This window comes from Kogia breviceps, chromosome 1 (genome assembly GCF_026419965.1).
Source record: "Kogia breviceps isolate mKogBre1 chromosome 1, mKogBre1 haplotype 1, whole genome shotgun sequence".
Lineage (NCBI taxonomy): Eukaryota > Metazoa > Chordata > Mammalia > Artiodactyla > Physeteridae > Kogia > Kogia breviceps.
Genome location: NC_081310.1, coordinates 66,512,144 through 66,531,431, shown reverse-complemented (window position 1 = coordinate 66,531,431; position 19,288 = coordinate 66,512,144). Strand labels below are relative to the sequence as shown.

General features: G+C 50.7%; 1 protein-coding gene across 4 annotated transcripts in view; it reads right to left on the bottom strand.

The window, feature by feature from the left end:
* PLEKHA6 (pleckstrin homology domain containing A6) overlaps positions 1 to 19,288 on the bottom strand; it is a 140,331-nt gene that overhangs the window by 32,900 nt on the left and 88,143 nt on the right. For all 4 annotated transcript variants that reach the window (XM_059044762.2, XM_067033437.1, XM_059044778.2 and 1 more), the window contains 5 exons: positions 12,519 to 12,599; positions 11,750 to 11,864; positions 6,020 to 6,124; positions 5,274 to 5,346; positions 2,636 to 2,736 (listed from right to left, as the gene is read on the bottom strand). In XM_059044762.2, the coding sequence (XP_058900745.1) occupies positions 2,636 to 2,736; positions 5,274 to 5,346; positions 6,020 to 6,124; positions 11,750 to 11,864; positions 12,519 to 12,599 (475 nt within the window). The remainder of the gene's footprint in view (positions 1 to 2,635; positions 2,737 to 5,273; positions 5,347 to 6,019; positions 6,125 to 11,749; positions 11,865 to 12,518; positions 12,600 to 19,288) is intronic.

Sequence of the window (19,288 nt, the reverse complement as noted above, 5' to 3'; positions counted from 1 at the left end):
AGGGAGCATCCTACTTCTCTAAGGACAGAGATGGGCCTCCTTCCTCTGGATCCGGCCAGTCCCCACCCTCCAGCAGCGCTGCCCAGCAGGTAGGCAGAGACAGGGAGGTGCTGACGAAAAGCCAGTGAAGTTGTAAGGAGGCATCTGGGGGTTGAAACTGCGCAGGGATATGGAGAGCAGGGGCCCAGGCAAGCCCTCTGGGGTGGAGAACACAGGGTTATTGTAGAGGAGGGAGACACACAGGTGGAACGAGTGGGTGTGTCCTGGGCTGGTAGGAGTAGCAGCAAATAATTAATTTGCTAAGCATCCAGTGAGCATCCTGTGTGTGCAGAGCTCTGCTCTGGGCACCAGTCACAGGGAAAGCAAAGACATGCTCTTAGCCACTTGAAGAGCTCACGGTCAAGCTAGAGGACAAAACATAGCCATGGGGAAACAAGGAGAGAGCAAAGGCACGGGAACAACAGCTCGTGACAGGAGAAGGCAGAGGGCCTGGGAAAAGACACGGTGATTGATGGGGAGCCAGGAGGGGGCACCAGCCTGGAAGCATGAAAGGGGACCAGAGAATTGAGGGAGGTGCCCCCATGGATGAGCCCACAGAGCCCCCACGGGGCTGTGCAGGGACAGAGGAAGGCCATTCAGCAGCAGGCTGGGTGGGAACAGTGCTGGCTCATTACTGGCCATCTGAGGGTTTCGCTTGGTGGCCGCAGCAGGACAAGCCTCCCCATCTGTCTCATCTCCCCTCCCTTCCCTGGGGAAAGGCCACTGAATAGCCACAATCTGAACCTTTTGTGGGCCACTGAGCACAGCTCTCAGAGTTGGGTTTTAAAGAGGCAGTGCACTCCTCAGGGGAAAGGGAAGGAGGAGAGGGGCTGATGGGCACAGAGATCTGGGGTTTATGGAGGGGTGTGTCAGTCACCAGGATGTTGTTCTAACGGGGCTGCCGGCAGAGCTCCCGAGCTGGAGTGTGTGTGTGTGTGTGTGTGTGTGTGTGTGTGTGTGTGTGTGAGCGCGCACGCGTGCAGGTCTGGAGGGAAAGGGTAAGACAGGCTGTCTGACTGTGTGGGGGTGTGTGCGTGTCTGTGTATAGCAGGCCTGTTTATTGTTGGTTAAACAGCCTGTTCCTATTTCCCCAGCTAAAATCCGGCTCCCTGGAGCCAGTGTTTTACTGATTATTCATTCTGCAGACAGGACCCTTGGAGGCTGGAAACTAATTATATGCCTAAGAAGTCCCTCTTTGTTCCCCGGAGCAGCATCTATGTGTCTGCACACCTCTCTGTGGCCAGGTGACCAGAGCTGAAGGACAAAAAGGGCAGAGTCTCTGGGGCCCCAGGAGCTCAGATGCTGCCCTTGAGTAACCTGTGGGTTTTCAGGGTCTTGGACAGCAATTCTCAACTGGGGGAGAGAGGGCTTTGTACTAAGAAAATGCATGGTTGATATCATAATTTTATATTTGGAAAATGAAAAAGAACCTATGATCTTTGCATCATAAAATACAAAAAGCATATGGAATTTTCATTGTTTTTAATGGGCCATGAAATTTTAAATGTGGAAAAACACTGGCCTAGGATGAGACAGCTGCAGTCCTGTCTTTGATGGGTGGATCCCCCAGGGGTTCCGAGGAGTGGGGCCGAGCAGGCAGGTGAGGTCCATCTCCCTGGGCCCTTATTCCCTCAAATTGTGTCTCTGTGAGGTTTGTAGATTTCAATTATAATGAAACTCAATTCCTAACTTTCTGTAAATATATATATATTTTAATTAGAGCATGTCATTTATGGAAACTAAAAAACACAGGCCTACGAAACCCATTTTACAAGGTGGCAAAAATACTAGGGTGCTGGCCCATGACAAGGGCTGGAGAGGGGACAGCGTGCAGGCAGCAGGGCTGAGGGGCAAAGGAAAAAAAAGGAAAGTGAGGACAAATGACAAATTGAGGGCCCTTACATGGGCCGGTGGGAACGTGCTGTACACTGAATAGTAGTGAACAACTTACATCTGAGACCCTTTGAGTAAGTTTGACTGGGGGTCTAGTTCCCTGGGCCCAAAGTGGGGAGGAAGACTTTCCAGAATGGATCTTAGAAACCCACCTGCCCACAGTTCCTGCCTCTGCTGTGAGGGATTTCCTAGGTGCCAGGCCACCCACCGGGCAGAGGGTCCACGGCCTCAGCACATAACTAATTCTCCCCCAGGAAAGACTGTGGTACCACCGAAGCTCATCTCTACAGGCCCATCCCGGGAAGAGAAGAGGAAGGGGTCCCGGCGTAGCCTCACGTGAGCCTTACAACAGCCTGTACTGAGCCCAGAGACCACCGCCTGCTCCCCCCGTACTACCACTTGGGGTTCCTAAGGATTTTTTTTTTTTTTTTTGTGGTACGCGGGCCTCTCACTGTCGTGGCCTCTCCCGTTGTGGAGCGCAGGCTCCGGACGCTCAGGCTCAGCGGCCATGGCCCACGGGCCCGGCCGCTCCGCGACATGTGGGATCTTCCCGGACCAGTGCACGAACCCGTGTCCCCTGCATCGGCAGACGGACTCTCCACCACTGCGCCACCAGGGAAGCCCGATCCTGGTCCATTCTTGTATGCTCTAGAAGAGCCGGCCTCCCTCCCCTATCTGACCTGGGAGAGGAAGGCCAACTGACCTTAAAGGTATGTTTTCGGCTGATGTTATCTGAGGGCTGCACCGCAGCCACCCGGAAGCTCAGGAGGGGGACGCTGCCCAGGACGCTCTCCTCCTTCTCATCTGTCAAGGAAATAGAGGCACAAGTGAGATGTATGTGTGCGGGGGGAGGGGAGGGGAGTGTATCAGCCCTATTAGGATAAATACCAACAAATATTTGTTACTCATCTGCTATTTGTCAGGCACTTGGGACCACCACACAACCACACAGGGCGTGCTCTGCACGGCAAGAGGCACACTCCCTGGAGGTGGGGAGCGTGGCAGCCCTACAGGCACTGTTCTAGACTTGGGGACCGTAGAGGTGAACGCAAGAGTAGTAGTGCATATTGGGGAGCTCACATTCCAGCGTGCAAGCAAACAGGCACAGAAGAGCCAACATTTTGGAGAGCTTGCTGTGTGCCAGGCACTGTTCTAAGTTAAAGGCTTAATGGATTTAAACTGCCCAACAATCCTATCAGTGGGCACTCTTATGATCTCCATTTTATAGGTAAAGGGGGTTGAGACACAGAAAGATTTAATAACTCGTCCAAGGTGACTTAAGTAGAAAGTGGTGGATTCGTCTTTAACTCAAGAAGTCTGACTTTCGAGCTAGCATCCTTACCCTCCCTCCCATCCGCAGCGCCTCTCCAAACGAGGTGATCCCAGCAGTGACACATGGAACAGGATGGGATGGGATGGGGTGCGGTAGAGTGGACGCTCGAATCCTCGGCTCTGGCTCTTCTGGGTAACTGTCTCTAAGGTTCTCCCAGGCACCTGGCGGCTTGCTTTGTCTTCTCCTGACTAGACCCCTCCCCTTTACAGTCCCCGTGTCTGCACAGAAGACGCACCCCTGCGTGGCCCCCTGGCCTTCTGATCCCCAGGAACAGGCTAACAATCAGGCTGCTGCATAATTCATCCCGGTTCTCCAAAGGAGCCTGATGGATTAGCTAGTCGGGCCCCCAGCTATCAGCAGGAGTCCGAAAGGGTAGGGGTGCTGTGTGGGAACCATGAGGTTGGGGCTAACTATGAGGCCATGGCAAGACCCTCCCCACTTCCCTGGGATAGCTCTTTATTCCTGGGGCTAGAGACCCTGTAAAACCCTCAGCTAGGGTTCAGAAGAAATCTCACAGGGCTTACAGACTCCACTAGTTCCCCTTCTCCCCTACTCATCACTTGCACAAGATACTTAGCCCAAGGTCCAGTTTCCTGGGCAGACCTCGGCATGGTACCCAGAGGATGGACTAAGCTAAAGGAACAGGAGGCCTGGGAACCCAGAGCTTCTTCAGGAAGGCAGAGGCCATCATCCCCAGGAGGAGGTGGGCCCCCTGCCTGGCTGAGTCCAGGCCAGTGTTTAGGGGTCTCCTGAGAGCATCTCTCAGTGCATAGTGACCCCCCTTCTCCATGTCCTTTGAGTTCAGAGCTTCTTAAGGTTCTCCCCGCACACCAGGCCCAGAGTGTCTTCCCTGCAGAGACCCTGGCTTTCCCTCCAGCTTCTGTTATACTCTGGCTCCTGTGCGGCCCTACATCCCGGGGCCCAGTCTGAGAAGATTCTTCTCCCTCAATCTTGGGGTTTCCTCTGTGACTAGACCCTGGACGTGCATCCCCTTCCTGATATCTCTCCTTGGGATTCAGGTGCCTCAGAGCACAGGGACAGCAGTGTTCTAAGGGCAGGGTGGGGGTGGGGGTGGGGGTGGGGGTGGGTGGTCACTAGGTACAACCTTTGTTTGCCAAAGTTAATGATTCAGTGAATTGCTCCCAGGAGACCTGGAGAAATCAGAGCTCTGCCCTTCCCAGGGCATGGAGGAAAAGGAAACAGTCGCTCCTGCGGCTAGATCATTTTAACCTCTCCTCGGCACCCAGGCCTCCTTGCAGGGCATCAGTGTGACAGAACTGTCACTGTCATCAACCCTCAGTAGTTCCCCCCTGCCCTCCTTGACATATTGTTGCGTACATACTTAAAAAAGAACTTCCTAGAGGCTGCTGCACCAAAGTTATACGAGTTTTGCCCTCCTTTCTGTGGGGGAGGAAAGGGAGTGAGTGTTGGGGTGGGCAAACAGGGCAGAAGCCAGGGGATAATCATTTCCTCCACACTGATTGAGCACCTACTATGTGCCAGGTGCTGTTTTCAGTGCTGTGGATACAGCAGTGAACAAAACTGACCAAAAAATCCTGCCTACACAGATCAGATAATACATTCCAGTGGGACGGGGGAAGCTCAACATACAAGGGTCCAATTAGCAGGTGACCTGCTAGTGATGACCAGGGACCCTTCTCTTCTTCCTCCTTTTCTTCTCCCACCCACGCCCTCCCCAGGTCTTCACCCTCTGTCATCTGACTGTCTTGTTCATCCACCACACCACCCACCAGGGCCTAGAACTCTGCCTGAAATCTAGTAGGCACTCGGCAAATATTGTCGAATGTGAAATGAGTGAGTGAATGAGTGAGCAAGTGAGCTCTGTCTTTATCCCCTGTCACGTACCACTGGTGCCGGAGACCACAGGGGGGACATGTGCCCCCCCACCCCCAACATCCATCAGAAACCGAGCCCTGTGACAGGGCAGAATGAGAAAGAGGGGGCCCTGGCTTCCCACAGCCCCTGCCAGTGCCAGGAGCAAGCTCACCTTTATAGTAGAAGAGGCAGCGATCCACCAGGACGAACCAGCGCTTATTCCACTGCTTAACCCCGGAGCTGGCCTGCAGGAGAAGTGAGGAATAGACAGGAGAGTCTGTGACCTGGGCCTGGGGAGGTGGGTGTGTGCAGTGGAAAGAGTGCTGCACTCACTATAAGGACATCCTGCCTCTGCTGGCAGCCCTGCCACTAACAAGTGGCAGCAACCCCCAAGAGCCCTCAGAGGCAGGGAATTATTACATTATTGCCTGTGACCTTCTACTTCTGTCATTCTGGGCCTCAGTGCCTCCCCCAGGGAAGATAAACGGTGCAGCGATGAGCCAGAAAGAGTGAGCAGAAGGTCAGGCAGGGATAGTGGCCAGGTCAATGAGGAGAACTGGACCCCTAGACTGAGAGGAGACGTCCCCCTCCCTTCATAGCAAGAGGGCCCTGCTGACTGAGCCACTGGGTTGCTCTGATAGGGTTGATGACAGCATATTTCAAAGTCATTGCATCTGCCCATCAGGAGACCTGGCTGAATTCCCAAATATAACACTAATTTCTCTGTGTGATTTTGGGAAGATACTCAACCTCTCTGAGCCTTTATTAAATGAGGAGATTTCACAGAGATATACCAAAATAGGACCTGGAGGGACATAGCAAAATGTACATGGGCTGTTATAACTACAGAGGAATTACAGCGCTAGCTATGAGGAGAAAGCAGGGCTGCGGTGGGCAGAATGGAATAGGAGGCCTCACCTGCTTGAAAAGCCAGCCTGCCTTGGCGACTGGAGCACTGGGGTTCCGCTTCATGGAGTGCGAGCGCTTGCCGAAAGCGATGGCCTTGCGGGACGTCCGGGTGGCCTAGGGATGCAGAGAGCAGCCAGCTTAACTCTTCCTCTCCTCCTTCCTGCTCCACCCGCAAGGGAAGCTGCCCTTGGTGGGAGCTATCCCACTTCAGGGCCCTGGGGGCCCTCACGTTAAGAGGCCCAGGTGAGAAGCTTGGATCTCTTACTAACTCAAGGGCACAGCCTTTCAATTCTTTGGCTCTTTTTTCTTATCTCTAAAATGGGGCTCAAAATTATAGTCCTACCTGTCTCACAGCAATGTGTGCTTTTTGCTTTTTCTTAAGGAGAAAATAAGATTTTTCATTTCACTCCTGGCCTATCCTTCTCTACTGGCCTTACTCCTTACCTCTTTCATAATGCTTTCTCAGACCCATTCAACTTCAAGTAAATTCCCTACGTCATCATCTTCTCCAAGCCCAATTCATTCTTTTTTTTTTAAAAAATAAATGTATTTATTTTATTTATTTATTTTTGGTTGTGTTGGGTCTTTGTTGCGGTGTGCGGGCTTCTCATTGCAGCGGCTTCTCCTGTTGCGGAGCATAGGCTCTAGGCGTGCGTCAGTAGTTGTGGCATGTGGGCTCAGTAGTTGTGGCTCGCGGGCTCTAGAGCGCAGGCTCAGGAGTTGTGGCGCACGGACTTTGTTGCTCCGCGGCACGTGGGATCTTCCCGGACCAGGGCTCGAACCCGTGTCCCCTGCATTGGCAGGCAGATTCTTAATCACTGCACCACCAGGGAAGCCCCCTATTCATTCTTGAATGTCCAACACATCACAGAGCAGGGAGGATGTACGGGTGTTCTCCTAGTTCCTTATTGCCACAGGGACTTCCCCACATTCTGGCAACAATCTCTCTTTCTCGAAGTATCAGTGATCTTTCACTGTTTAGCCCTTCTCACCACTATCAGCTTCTAGATAATTTTTTTAGAGTCTAAGGATTTTGATATCAGTCATCCTCTCCATTCTAAGTCTTGCCATCACTGTGGACAATTTCATTGCTGACCCATCCTGTGGCCTAAATTTAAACTACCTCGATGTCCTCAAGTCCCAAATCCTCCACTTCCACCCCAGCAACTCACTCCCATGGCAACACCTTAGACCTGGCCAGCTCCCAAAAGCCCCTTCACCACCAGCACTGTCAACTGTCATATCCCCATCTTCTGATCACAGCATCCCATCCTCTGGGCTGTCTCACTCCATCCCTCAACGACACCAGCTTTTCTACTCCACTGAGATCCCCAACTCCTCAAACCTTGCCTTTTTTCCCCTGGATCCATGAGCGGTACACCTCCTGGTGTCAGTTGTTTCCCTACAAAGCCTAGGCCCCCTGGTGGAATAGATCAACCTCACTCTCCAACACCAACACCCTATCCAGTGTCTTTCCGCTTGATCTTCTCTGAAACTCTAAATCCCTGATTAATCAAATTATCCACCCTCCCTGCACTCACAGCCAGATTATAGTGCTGCTGGAGAACAATCACACCACAGTACAGATGAGGCCACTGTGACTCCTCCGTCCCCGGTGCCCTGCTGCACACCCTCACCTCTCTCCCGAGCCCAGCGACCTGCCCACCCCTGCCTTCACCGTGGTGGCTTGGATCCTCCCCCACAGAGAAAATTGAGGTTGTCAGACACACGCTTCCTCAATTTCACACCCTTTTACCCAGAAAATTACTGCCCTTACCACTCTCCTTGTCTCTTTCCCTTCAATGTCGGAAGAGGAGGCGTTTTCCTCCTTTCCAAAGGCTATTGAGTCCAGCCTGCTATCTCCTCTGCGACTTGCTTCACTGATAACCTCTCAAATCTGTCTTCATTTTTTCCTCCTCCACTGGCTGCTTCTCCTAAGCAAACATGTTCAGGTCTCTTCATCTTAAAGCATCCTTCTGTCTGTCTCTGTCTCTCTCTCTCAATCTCTCTCTCCCCTCTCTCTCACCGTCTGCCTCTGTCTCTCTCAATCGTTCTCTCCCCTCCTTCTCACTGTCCCTCACGCACCCACACACACCTGACTGCCCCCTCCACCCTCCACCAGCTGTCCCCGTCAGGTAACACCTTCCCTCCCTTCCCTTTCTTTCTCCTCAGAGATAGGCTGCTGGGAGGAGTCCTGACTTCCTCTCCTCCCTTTACTCCTAAACCTCCTCCACCTCTTTTCAGAAATGGTCCCTGCGATGTCCACTCAGGCCACTCAGTCCCTGACATTCTTAAGCACCGATAATGTGAACCTTTCTGTCCTTCCCGGAATGCTTCTTTTGGTTTCTGGGGCACTATACCTTACTTTTCAATATCTGCATCTGTGGCCGGTCCTTCTCAATCTCCACCTCCACTCTGAGTGTTGACAGACCTCAAACTGACTCTTTTAGTCTCGTCATACATTGTGCCTGTGTAATGTCATCCACACCCATTGCCTCAGCTGCCAGCAATATGCTGAAAACTCCCTAATCTATATCTAGATGCATTTGCTAGAATGAACCTACATATAGATTCATTTGTCCCAGTCCATTTGTTCACTAGTTGTCCAACTAGGATTAAATAAGCGCAAAACCAAACTCATCCTCTTTCTAACCAAACTTGTTCTTCCGTACTTCTCATCTCAGTGACTGGGCCACGATCTACACAGTGGCCCAAACCAGAACTCTGAACAAGCTCACACCGTCCCCTCCTCCCTCCATGCCTCTTCCGTTGCGGAGCACAGGCTCCGGATGCGCAGGCTCAGCGGCCATGGCTCACGGGCCCAGCCGCTCTGCGGCATGTGGGATCTTCCCGGACCAGGGCACGAACCCGCGTCCCCCGCATCGGCAGGCGGACTCTCAACCACGGCGCCACCAGGGAAGCCCCAAGTCTGTCTTCTTAATGGATCTCAAGCCTGTACTTTCTTCTCCAATGCCGCTGTTGGTGCCTCAGGGGTTGTCATCTCTTCTGGCTGTCTACCGTCTGTATTGAACAAAGGTTATCTTTCTAAAACGCTTTATTAATTACACTACTCTCTTGCTTAACATTTCTCACTACCTCTCATCACTTAGGAGAGAATTCCAATCCTCAGCACAGCACACAAGGACAGGTCTACAAGATCTGGCTGGGCCACCACCCACTTTCTGCCACTGCACCAGAAAGGCACCACCGCTGGTCAGGCCAAACTCCGAGTGGTTCTCTCCCATCTCCCTAGGGCTTTGCTCACCATGGGAGGCAGGGGAATCCCACTTCCCTTGTCCACTACCAAATCCCAACTCTTCCTTCACAGCCTAGCGCAGGCCCCCCTCGTCCACGAAACCTCCCTGTTCTCCCAGAGTAGTCGCTGCTCTCTCTTCTCAGAACCTTCTGGTAGTCTAGAATCTGCCACACTGCAACAGAACTGTGGACTTTCTGTCTCTCGTACGAGACTGTGAGCTCTTTGTAGGGAGAAACTTTTGTTTTGTTCATCTCTTTATCACCAGAGCCTAGCAAGGTGTCCAGCTATCAATAAGCACTTAGTAAATACTTGTAGATGGAAGGAAAGAAGAAACTGGGGTTTATCATAAAGTACCTCCCAAACTGGAAAATGAAATTATTTTCTGTACTTTACTTGTAAAAACCCACATATAATGGCGGAGATCAGCCATAGGAAGAAGTCATCCACCACCCTCAGAATACGTAAATCCTAAAATCTTTCCCTTCTCTCTCAGGCCATCATCTGTCAGTTTCACCTGCTCTCTGCAGCCTAAAAGCTGCTCCCTGCCACTTCAGCCGTTCCCCTGCCAACCCCTCAGTAATACTCTAGCCTCCTTATCTTTCTGCCACAGCTCCCCAGCAACCCTCAACCTTAGGTCAATGCAACCATCTGCCAGGCCATAGCATTGCTGGAGAAAAACCACACACACCTGTGGATCAGAGCCACACAGATTCAGTCTATGACTCAGATGACCCTTCAGTATTATTAGGCAATATTCCAAATGTTCCCTGTTGACCACTGACCCTTGGGCTTATTCTGAAGCCCCCCACCCCCCAATGCCTCTCTATCCACCGCACTCTTCTCAGCAGAAAACCCTACCTCCTACTTCCCTGCAAAAGTTGAAAACATCAGGTGGGACTGTCTTGAACTTCCTAGCCCCACGCCATGTTTCACATACCTTTCTTATGCAGCCTCAGGAAGAGGGCCCCTCCCCTATCCAGGCTGAGAGCACCTAAGCACCTGACTCCTGTCTCTATACAAACATGACTCATTGGCTGTGCCCTTTCTCCTGAAACTACCTACTGGGTCATTCCCCTCCTGCCCCTAACACCTTGAAACAAAACACAATGAACAAAGAAAGCCTCCCTGCATCTTGCGTATCTCCTAGCTGCCACCCTCTACCCCTCATTTCCCTTCACAGTCAAGTTTCTTAAAAAAAAATTTTTGAAATATTTCAAACATTTCAGAAAAGTAGGGACTAAATCACCACTGCATGTTGTTTTCTTTCCCTGATAAAACATGACAAATAGAGCTGAAACTCCCTTTGAGCACCCCCCCAATCTCATTACCTTTTCTTCCTCCCTAGAGGTGACCACTGACCACAAGTTAGTATGCCTGTCCATGGTTATATGCTTGTACTGCAAGTTTATCTATAAAAACGCTGAATTACTTTTTTGTGTGTGTGGTACGCGGGCCTCTCACTGCTGTGGCCCCTCCCGTTGCGGAGCACAGGCTCAGTGGCCATGGCTCATGGGCCCAGCCGCTCCGTGGCATGTGGGATCCTCCTGGACCGGGGCACGAACCCGTGTCCCCTGCATCGGCAGGCGGACAACCACTGCGCCACCAGGGAAGCCCTGAATCACTTTTCATGTTTGTACATTTTACATAAATGATACCATGTTTTTCATATCCTACAACTTGCTTTTTCCTCACCATTATGTTTTTAAGATTCATCCTTGTTATACATCTTGCTCCAGTCCATTTTTAATTTTTGGAGAGTCCTCCATTGTATGACTACACTACCATTTATTATCTAGTTTCTTAGAAGAGCAGTTTTCTACTCCTCAGTGTCCTGTATCTGCCCTCCCATCTCCTCTTAAGCCCTCTTGCAGCTTGTCTTTGTCTTCTGCCCTCTTCACACCACTGAACTGCTCTTATCAGGGTCTCCAATTACCACGATGTTGCTAAACCCCATGGATACTTTTAGCCCTTATCTTACTGGACCTCTCTGCAACATTCTTCTCTGATTACTTCCTCCTGATGGTCTTTTCCTTCCTCCTCCTTTCTGAGAGCCCAATTGCCATGTTCTTCATGAGTTATTCTTCTTTCGCTGTCCCCCTAGATCAGTGGTTCTCAGTGAGGGTGGGGCAATTTTGTCCCACAGGGGGCATTTGACAATGTCTGGAGACATTTTTGGTGTCACAGGGTGGGGGCTACTGGCATCTAGTGGGTAGAGGCCAGGGCCGCTGCTCAACATCCTACAGAGAAAGAATGTTCCCACACCACAAAGAATTATCCAGCCCCAATGCTAATAGTGCTAAGGTTGAGAGTCCCTGGTCTAGATGTTGGTCTTCTGTATGGTTCTGGTCTGAGCCCTCTTCCGCCCCCACTCTCCACTTCCTGCATCATGTCACCTGCTCTTTGGGACCTGCAGAGAAAAGTAAGCAGCCTAATACGTTGCCTAGGATTCCTCCCCAACAGCTTGCGTGGGGGACCAGACTTACCCGGACACTGGGCCGCTCTGGAGGGACCTCGGACACCATGTTGTGGTTGGATAGGTCACTGTTGGCGGTAGTTGGGCGTTTCCCACCTGCTTTATTGGACATGTCCAAGGTCGATCTGATTTCAAGTTGACCAAAAAAGAAGTGACTAGTGAGACCAAGAAACAATGGGTGCCACCCATCCCTTTTTCCAACCCTGTCGTTCACTGTCTCAGCATTCAGCACAAATTAGGTCCCCTCAGTGCTCCCAAGGGACCCTCTCAGCGGCTGCCTCTGCTTTTCTGAGATTATATGCCAGTAACCCTGGACAGTCTCCTCTTTTTTTCCTGCAAATTTATCTTAAAAACCTAGACCCTAGGACTCTGGAACTCAGACTATGAGAGTCATTTAATTATCTTTTTTTCCTTTCATTTACTGAGCCAAGACCAGAGGAATTACCATTTGGCTCTCGTGGTCATAGCAGATTCCCTCACTACCCTCCTCAGAGGCCCCAGGTGATTGATATGCCAGCCTCAGACATGTCTCACTCCTTTAGCTCAGCCCATGGGATGCACCAACCTGGGACCTGCAAGATTCCAGAAAAAGTGGTTGAGTGTATCAAGCCAGATGGGTCTCAGGAGTTTCCAGCTCTCAGAACTGAGGTGAGCAACCTAAACCTTTCCTGCTCTCCTTTCTGACCCCCACTCCCCTCCTCTTCCTAGCTTCACAGAGGCAGCAGGATGGTGGTGGTGAAGGACCGAAAGGCCAAACAGCAAGTAAGCGGTAAACGTACATTTTCAAGTCAAACTTTTTGTTTTCCTCTGGGACCTGGCCGGTCAGTGGGTGTAGAAATGTGTTCCGTCTTTCATTATGGCTGTGGAGGCAAAAGAGAGAGGGAGAAGCTGTGGTCAAGACGAAGAAGGCAGAGACACAGGCTAAAGGGTGGACAGGCCCTAGGCAGTGACAGGGATGGTGACCACACAGGAGCTTGTTGCTCTGTCCTCCAGTGGGGCCATAAGCAGCAAGACAGAGGGCTGGGCTGCAGAAGGTCATTTGGGGAGGGGAGGGGAGGGGAGGGGAGGGGATGGGGCAGGAAGGTGTCTTTTTTTTTTTTAAGCATCTTTATTGGAGTATAATTGCTTTACAATGGTGTGTTAGTTTCTGCTTTACAACAAAGTTAATCAGCCATACATATACATATGTTCCCATATCTCTTCCCTCTTGCATCTCCCTTCCTCCCACCCTCCCTATCCCACCCCTCTAGGTGGTCACAAAGCACCAAGCTGATCTCCCTGTGCTATTCGGCTGCTTCCCACTAGCTATCCACCCTACATTTGGTAGTGTATATATGTCCATGCCACTCTCACTTCATCACAGCTTACCTTTCCCCCTCCCCATATTCTCAAGGCCATGCTCTAGTAGGTCTGTGTTTTATTCCCGTCCTACCCCTAGTCTCTTCATGACATTTTTTTTTCTTAGATTCCATATATATGTGTTAGCCTACGGTATTTGTTTTTCTCCTTCTGACTTACTTCACTCTGTATGACAGACTCTAGGTCTATCCACTTCACTACAAATAACTCAGTTTCGTTTCTTTTTATGGCTGAGTAATATTCCATTGTATATATGTGCCACATCTTCTTTACCCATTCATCTGTTGATAGACACTTACATTGCTTCCATGTCCTGGCTATTGTAAATAGAGCTGCAATGAACATTTTGGTACATGACTCTTTTTGAATTATGGTTTTCTCAGGGTATATGCCCAGTAGTGGCAACTGACAAAGGATTAATCTCCAAAATTTATAAGCAACTCATGCAGCTCAATAACAAAAAAAACAAACAACCCAATCCAAAAATGGGCAGAAGACCTAAATAGACATATCTCCAAAGAAGATATACAGATTGCCAACAAACACATGAAAGAATGCTCAACATCATTAATCATTAGAGAAATGCAAATCAAAACTACAGTGAGATATCATCTCACACCGGTCAGAATGGCCATCATCAAAAAATCTAGAAACAATAAATGCTGGAGAGGGTGTGGAGAAAAGGGAACACTCTTGCACTGCTGGTGGGAATGTAAATTGATACAGCCACTATGGAGAACAGTACGGAGGTTCCTTAGGAAGGTGTCTTTCTGACAGTGTTAATTACTTACTAGAGATCCCCAGGCTGGAAAGAAACCCCACTTAACCCTTTCAGTGGCCATCCTGGGCATGTATGTGGGGGGCGGGGAGGGGCTCCAATAGTCAAGACTTGGTGTTTGGCTGGTTCCCTCCCAGGGACAACTCCTGCCAGGGCTCCACATAAAAACCGCTCACTCATTATTTGCTAAAAGAATTCTCTTGCAACCTTGGACTTCTTCCTCTCCAGCTCTATCTCTTTCTTCAAATGAAATGAGACAACCAGAAATTCCATCCTTGAGTTTGGGCTGGGCCCCACTCACACCCCAAGTCCAGGGTCTCCCCGTCTAGGGGCTACCTGACTAGCCGACACCTCAGGAGCTGTCCAGCATTGAGGTGAGTGCTGGGTCTCAGTCAGATCTAATTAAGGGATGCTGTGGCCAGGCAGGGTAGTGCGGACAGCCTGCCGGGAAGCAGGGGCGAACGTGGGCCAGGGCCGGGGGTCTGTGCAGAGGCAGATGGGAGGCTCCCTTGGGAGCTGTGGCTCTTCTGGCTGGCTGGCTGCCAGGCTAGCTCCCGGTGGCTCTGCAGGGAGGTAAGGAAGGAAGGGCAGCAGACGGAGCTTAGGGAGGGGCTGGTGCAGAGGGTCTAAGCCATAAATGGCAGCAGTTTGAGATGGATTCTGAAAGCAGAGGGCCACCTGGCAAGAAAGCTGTGGGAGATTCAAGCGTGCAGCCAGTGGGGGGCTGGAACAATTTTAAGGTCCTCTTCACCTACCCCTCTTGGGAGATACTGTGAGAGCCCAGAGCATGCTCAGTCCACCCCCAGAAGCTGGTGCCTGCACAGAGCCTACCAAGGCTGCACGGCGGCTTGTGGGTCTTAATACCAGGCCACCACGCACTCCCACAGCAAAGGGCCAGCGCTCTGCTTGGCAAGTGGCAGGTTAGCTAGCACCAGGGGAAAACAGACCTCAGCGTGGTCCCTTCAGCTGCATGAGAGAAGTAAAATAACCTTTTGGAGAGCACCTTTCCATAGCCGAGGATGCTTCCCAGCCCTTAAGATGTCTGCTGAAGCTAAAGATCATATCAGAGGGTATTTTTTTCAGCTTCCAAACCAGTCACGTTCAGATCGAATCCAAAGACATGTGGGAGATAGAAGCCCAGTGGGCAGTGGCCACAGCCTCTGTGGAAATCTGGTTTTGCAGCCAGGACCCTAAATCTGGCCAGTGTCTATTTGGTCTGGGTTCTAACTCTAGCACATTGATAACCTGCTCCCTGCTTCTCAAACTCTACTCCTCCCTTCTTCCCAGGTCCAGTAAGGATGCTCTCCTCAACTTAACCACAGGGGATCTTTGCAAGGAACAGTAGCTGTTTCCAGTCACCCTCATCCCTGGCTCTGCCTCATCTAGGGGTGGGGGCAGGCAGTCTGTGGCAGCTAAGATCCTTGAGGCACCACAGAGCACCTGCCTCCCTGACACCCCTCCACCCATTCTGTCCCCTTCGGCCCATTCTGCTGTACACGTTCCCTGTGCTAACTCTGCTGGAACCTTTCCTGCAGGCACTGGTACAGATGGATAGATGGACGGAGAGACAGGTACACACAGAGGCACACACACAGTCTGCTGTCAGCTGGCACAAGTCTTTCAGAGGACACCAAATTTCTTCCTGCCCCAGACTCTCCTACCGAGCAACCCCTACAGATGATGTCCTTGCTCCATCCCGGCGCTACCAATTTGAAAACAGCTTCCCCTTTGCAAGCACTGCAATGCAGCAACCATTGACCTAACTGCTCTCCCTTCTCCAGGTCACATCGGGCAGGCCCCTCACTCTGACGCCCCCGGATCCAGTGACCTGCCAACTCAGCTCTCACTTCACTTGCCTCAGTCCACTGAAGAAATCCCTACCTGACCCGTCGATCAGCTCGAAACTTCAACATCTTTTTGGCAGCTTTGTCCCCTGTTTGGCAGCCTCAGAGGACCCACCAGCCACCCTGCTCGTACCATCCCTCTGAGAAGTAAGTCCTCCAGTCCGGCTTGCAGTGCCGTGGCTGAGCTCCAGGCGCACGTGGCAGCGGCAGGCGCTGCCCGTTCCCCTCCTCCTGGCTCCAGCACCGGGAAGGGGGAGGGCCTCTCCCTGGGTGGTGGTAGGGGTGCCCAGGTGCCCTAGGAGGTCTGCAGCTTCCCAGCATTCAGACAGAACACTGCCCGGCAGAGTGCCAGAGGCAGAATAAGTGAGCAGGGGATGACATCTTCTCAGTTCAGGTGCCCAAGGAGAAAATGCAAAAACGGAGAGACGGAGTACACGGAGCAGGTGTACAACTTCCAGGTAGTCTGACCTCGTCGAGCTACGGATGCAGAGTAGCTGGGCGGACGGAGGAGTCTGGGGCTGCATTCCCATCTGCACGGCAGAAACCCATGCCAGCCCAACCTGCAGGAAGACAGCCCTCCCTGCCTCCCCAACTCCTAGCCCAGAACACAGGCCCTTGGGCTGAAATCCACTTGCTTCAGAGAGACCCTTTCGACCCAGTGGGCACAAGGGTTAAATGAGGCTCCAGATTCACGTGCTGCTATTGTTGTTGCTGCCGATGCCGGGAAGCTCTCTCTCCTCCCAGCCTGCCCAGCCTTCTGTACGGACAGGAGCATAATGAACACGAAGCTTGTCTGCAGCATCCCCCTACACACTCCCTTTAGACACAGCCCCAGGTTGCCTGCCCTCCGCTTGGGGTGGCCCAGCAGATGAGGAGCAAGTGAAGCACATGGGCGTGGGTGTTATGGAGCCACAGCTGGTGGCGAGGACTGGCTTCTCCGCTTGGGTGAAATGGAAGAAAAGCTTCTTCCCAAATCTTATGAGGTAGAGGGTAGCAAATGAGGCTCAGAGGGGGTCACCATGTGTTTATTTTTGTAAATCTGCCCAGATGCAATACTAAATTCCAGCTGGAAACTGTCAGATCTGCTTGGGGCAGGGCGGTTTGCATCGTTGTTAGCTACTCTGAATTCTCCAGAGATCGAAGATGGTCACATCTCCCCTTTTCCTAATGTCCTCTGTGTCTTAGGGCCCTCCATGCCAGGGGCTTCTGAAGGTCATCTCTTCCAAGCCCCTGCCTCCAGGCGAGCCTGCTCTCCAGTCAGTCTCAGTAAGTGCCTTGTTTGTTTGTGAAGGGTTCCAGGAAAGGAAGCTCCAGACCCACTGTTATCTTATACTGCCGAGATGTTCTTTTTTGATATCAAATTTCAGTTCCTCTGGCTTTTGATATCATTCCATTTTTATCTTTGGATGACAGAATCCTTTCTGACCAATGTGGCTCCTTTCAGCAGCACCAGGCACTCTGTTGACATCATAGTCTGTTGTTATGGCAATTTTATGATGTCAACAGATACTGAAAGGGTGGAGCTAATCTAATTTTTTGGATTGAGGACAGAACTCAGTCAGAGAACAAAGCAATCAGTGAATGGAAAAGGACAACATAATTATTTAGCCCGTGATGAGACAAGCTGGGTGGATATAGCTGGGGTCAACAGCTGCTGATATTTAAGCAACTAATCCTAAATCCAAAAGGTCAATATATTCAGCATCCTCGGCTATGGAAAGGTGCTCTCCAAAAGGTTATTTTACTTCTCTCATGCAGCTGAAGGGACCACGCTGAGGTCTGTTTTCCCCTGGTGCTAGCTAACCTGCCACTAGTGGTACTTCTGCAAATGCTTTAACCTGATGACAAGTGGCTTCACTTTCCAGATCCCACCTCTCCCCATCCCTAATCCAGTTACTGGAGTCCTGCTGTGGTTATGGAGAGCTGGGTCCTCTCCTGATGCCTGCCTGGGGTCTCTGCCTGTGCACAGTAGGTACCCAATAAATATTTGTTGAATGAATAAGTGAATGAATGAATGAACAAAAGAAGCTCCATTTTTAGCCACCTGCATTTGGAGTTTGACATTCTATTACCAAGGGCTTCCCTATCTTTGCTCTCTCTTAAAATTAATTACTTCCTCTCCATGAGAGCAGCTCTCTCACCCCTTCACTTAGCTCCCTTGCCTGGCTCCCCCTTGAATATATAGCTTGGCTTTGATCCATCTTCATTAGGAGGGGAAGAAAATTAAGCTCATCTGCACAGGAGGAGGGGTGGAGGTGCATTGGGAAATGAGTTTTCTTCCTCTAGAAGGCAAAAATATCCCTTTTCCCTTTAATTTGAGCTCAGGGGCCTCCCACAGCCTTTGCTTAACTTGCAAGTTAAATTACTTCTCCCATGCCCACTGAAGATAGCACAGGAGGAGGAAGGAAGGCTCAAGGGTTTCCCCTGCTTGTTGAGAGCTCTGAAATCCTCAGGATTAAGTGAGCACACAGAATGCCTGGCTGGAGTTTTTTTCCTTTGCCACTAAACTGCACAGATGACAGGTTTTCATTAGGTTAGACACCAGGAAGAACTTACCAGGTATGGAACATTAAAAAAGGGAAACAGGGACAGGTAATCAGTTTTTTTTTCTCTCCTCTTCCCTTTCTTTTGGGATGTCAAAGGCCTCCATTTCTCAAGAACAAATGGTTATGAATCCATCTCCAAATGGACTTCTTGAATTCCACCCAAGGGAAGGGGGAATCTCAAGCCATAAAGGAGATTTTGCTATGAAGGCAGGAGCATCCCTAAACTCCCGAGCTGCCCACTAGGTGTTCCCCTATCCACGGTACCTACGAAGGTGGCCCCGATGGCAGTGCCGTCAGTGAGAAGAGAATTGGCAACACCAGGCTTTCAGTCCAAGGTCCAACGTGAGGGTGACTTGACTTCTTTGGCCCTTAGTTTTCTCACATGCAAATGAGGTACTTTCTAATTCTATGAAATAATAACTGGAAACTTTCAAAATGTGAAATGTTTTATGCACAAGAGATAACGGCTATGATTATTCTGCTTAAAAACAAATCAAGAGGGAGGGTGGGAGGGAGGGAGACGCAAGAGGGAAGAGATATGGGAACATATGTATATGTATAACTGATTCACTTTGTTGTAAAGCAGAAACTAACACACCATCGTAAAACAGTTATACTCCAATAAAGATGTTAAAAAAACAAAACAAAACAAATCAAGAGGGACTCCCCTGGTGGCGCAGTAGATAAGACTCCACACTCCCAATGCAGGGGGCCTGGATTAGGGAACTAGATCCCACATGCATGCTGCAATTAAGAGTTCACATGCCACAACTAAGGAGCCCATGTGCCGTAACTAAGGAGCCCACATGCCACAACTAAGGCCTGCTGCAACTAAGACCCAGCTCAACCAGACAAATAAATAAATAAATATTTAAATATTTTAAAAAAGCCAAATCAAGAAATCTGCTAGGTACTGGAGCTAGAAAATGAAAAACACACAGTCTCAGGCTTAAGATGGCAGTGGATGGAGCAGGGGCTGGGAATGCGGGGACTGGCATTCCAGAAGTGCGGAAACCAATAAA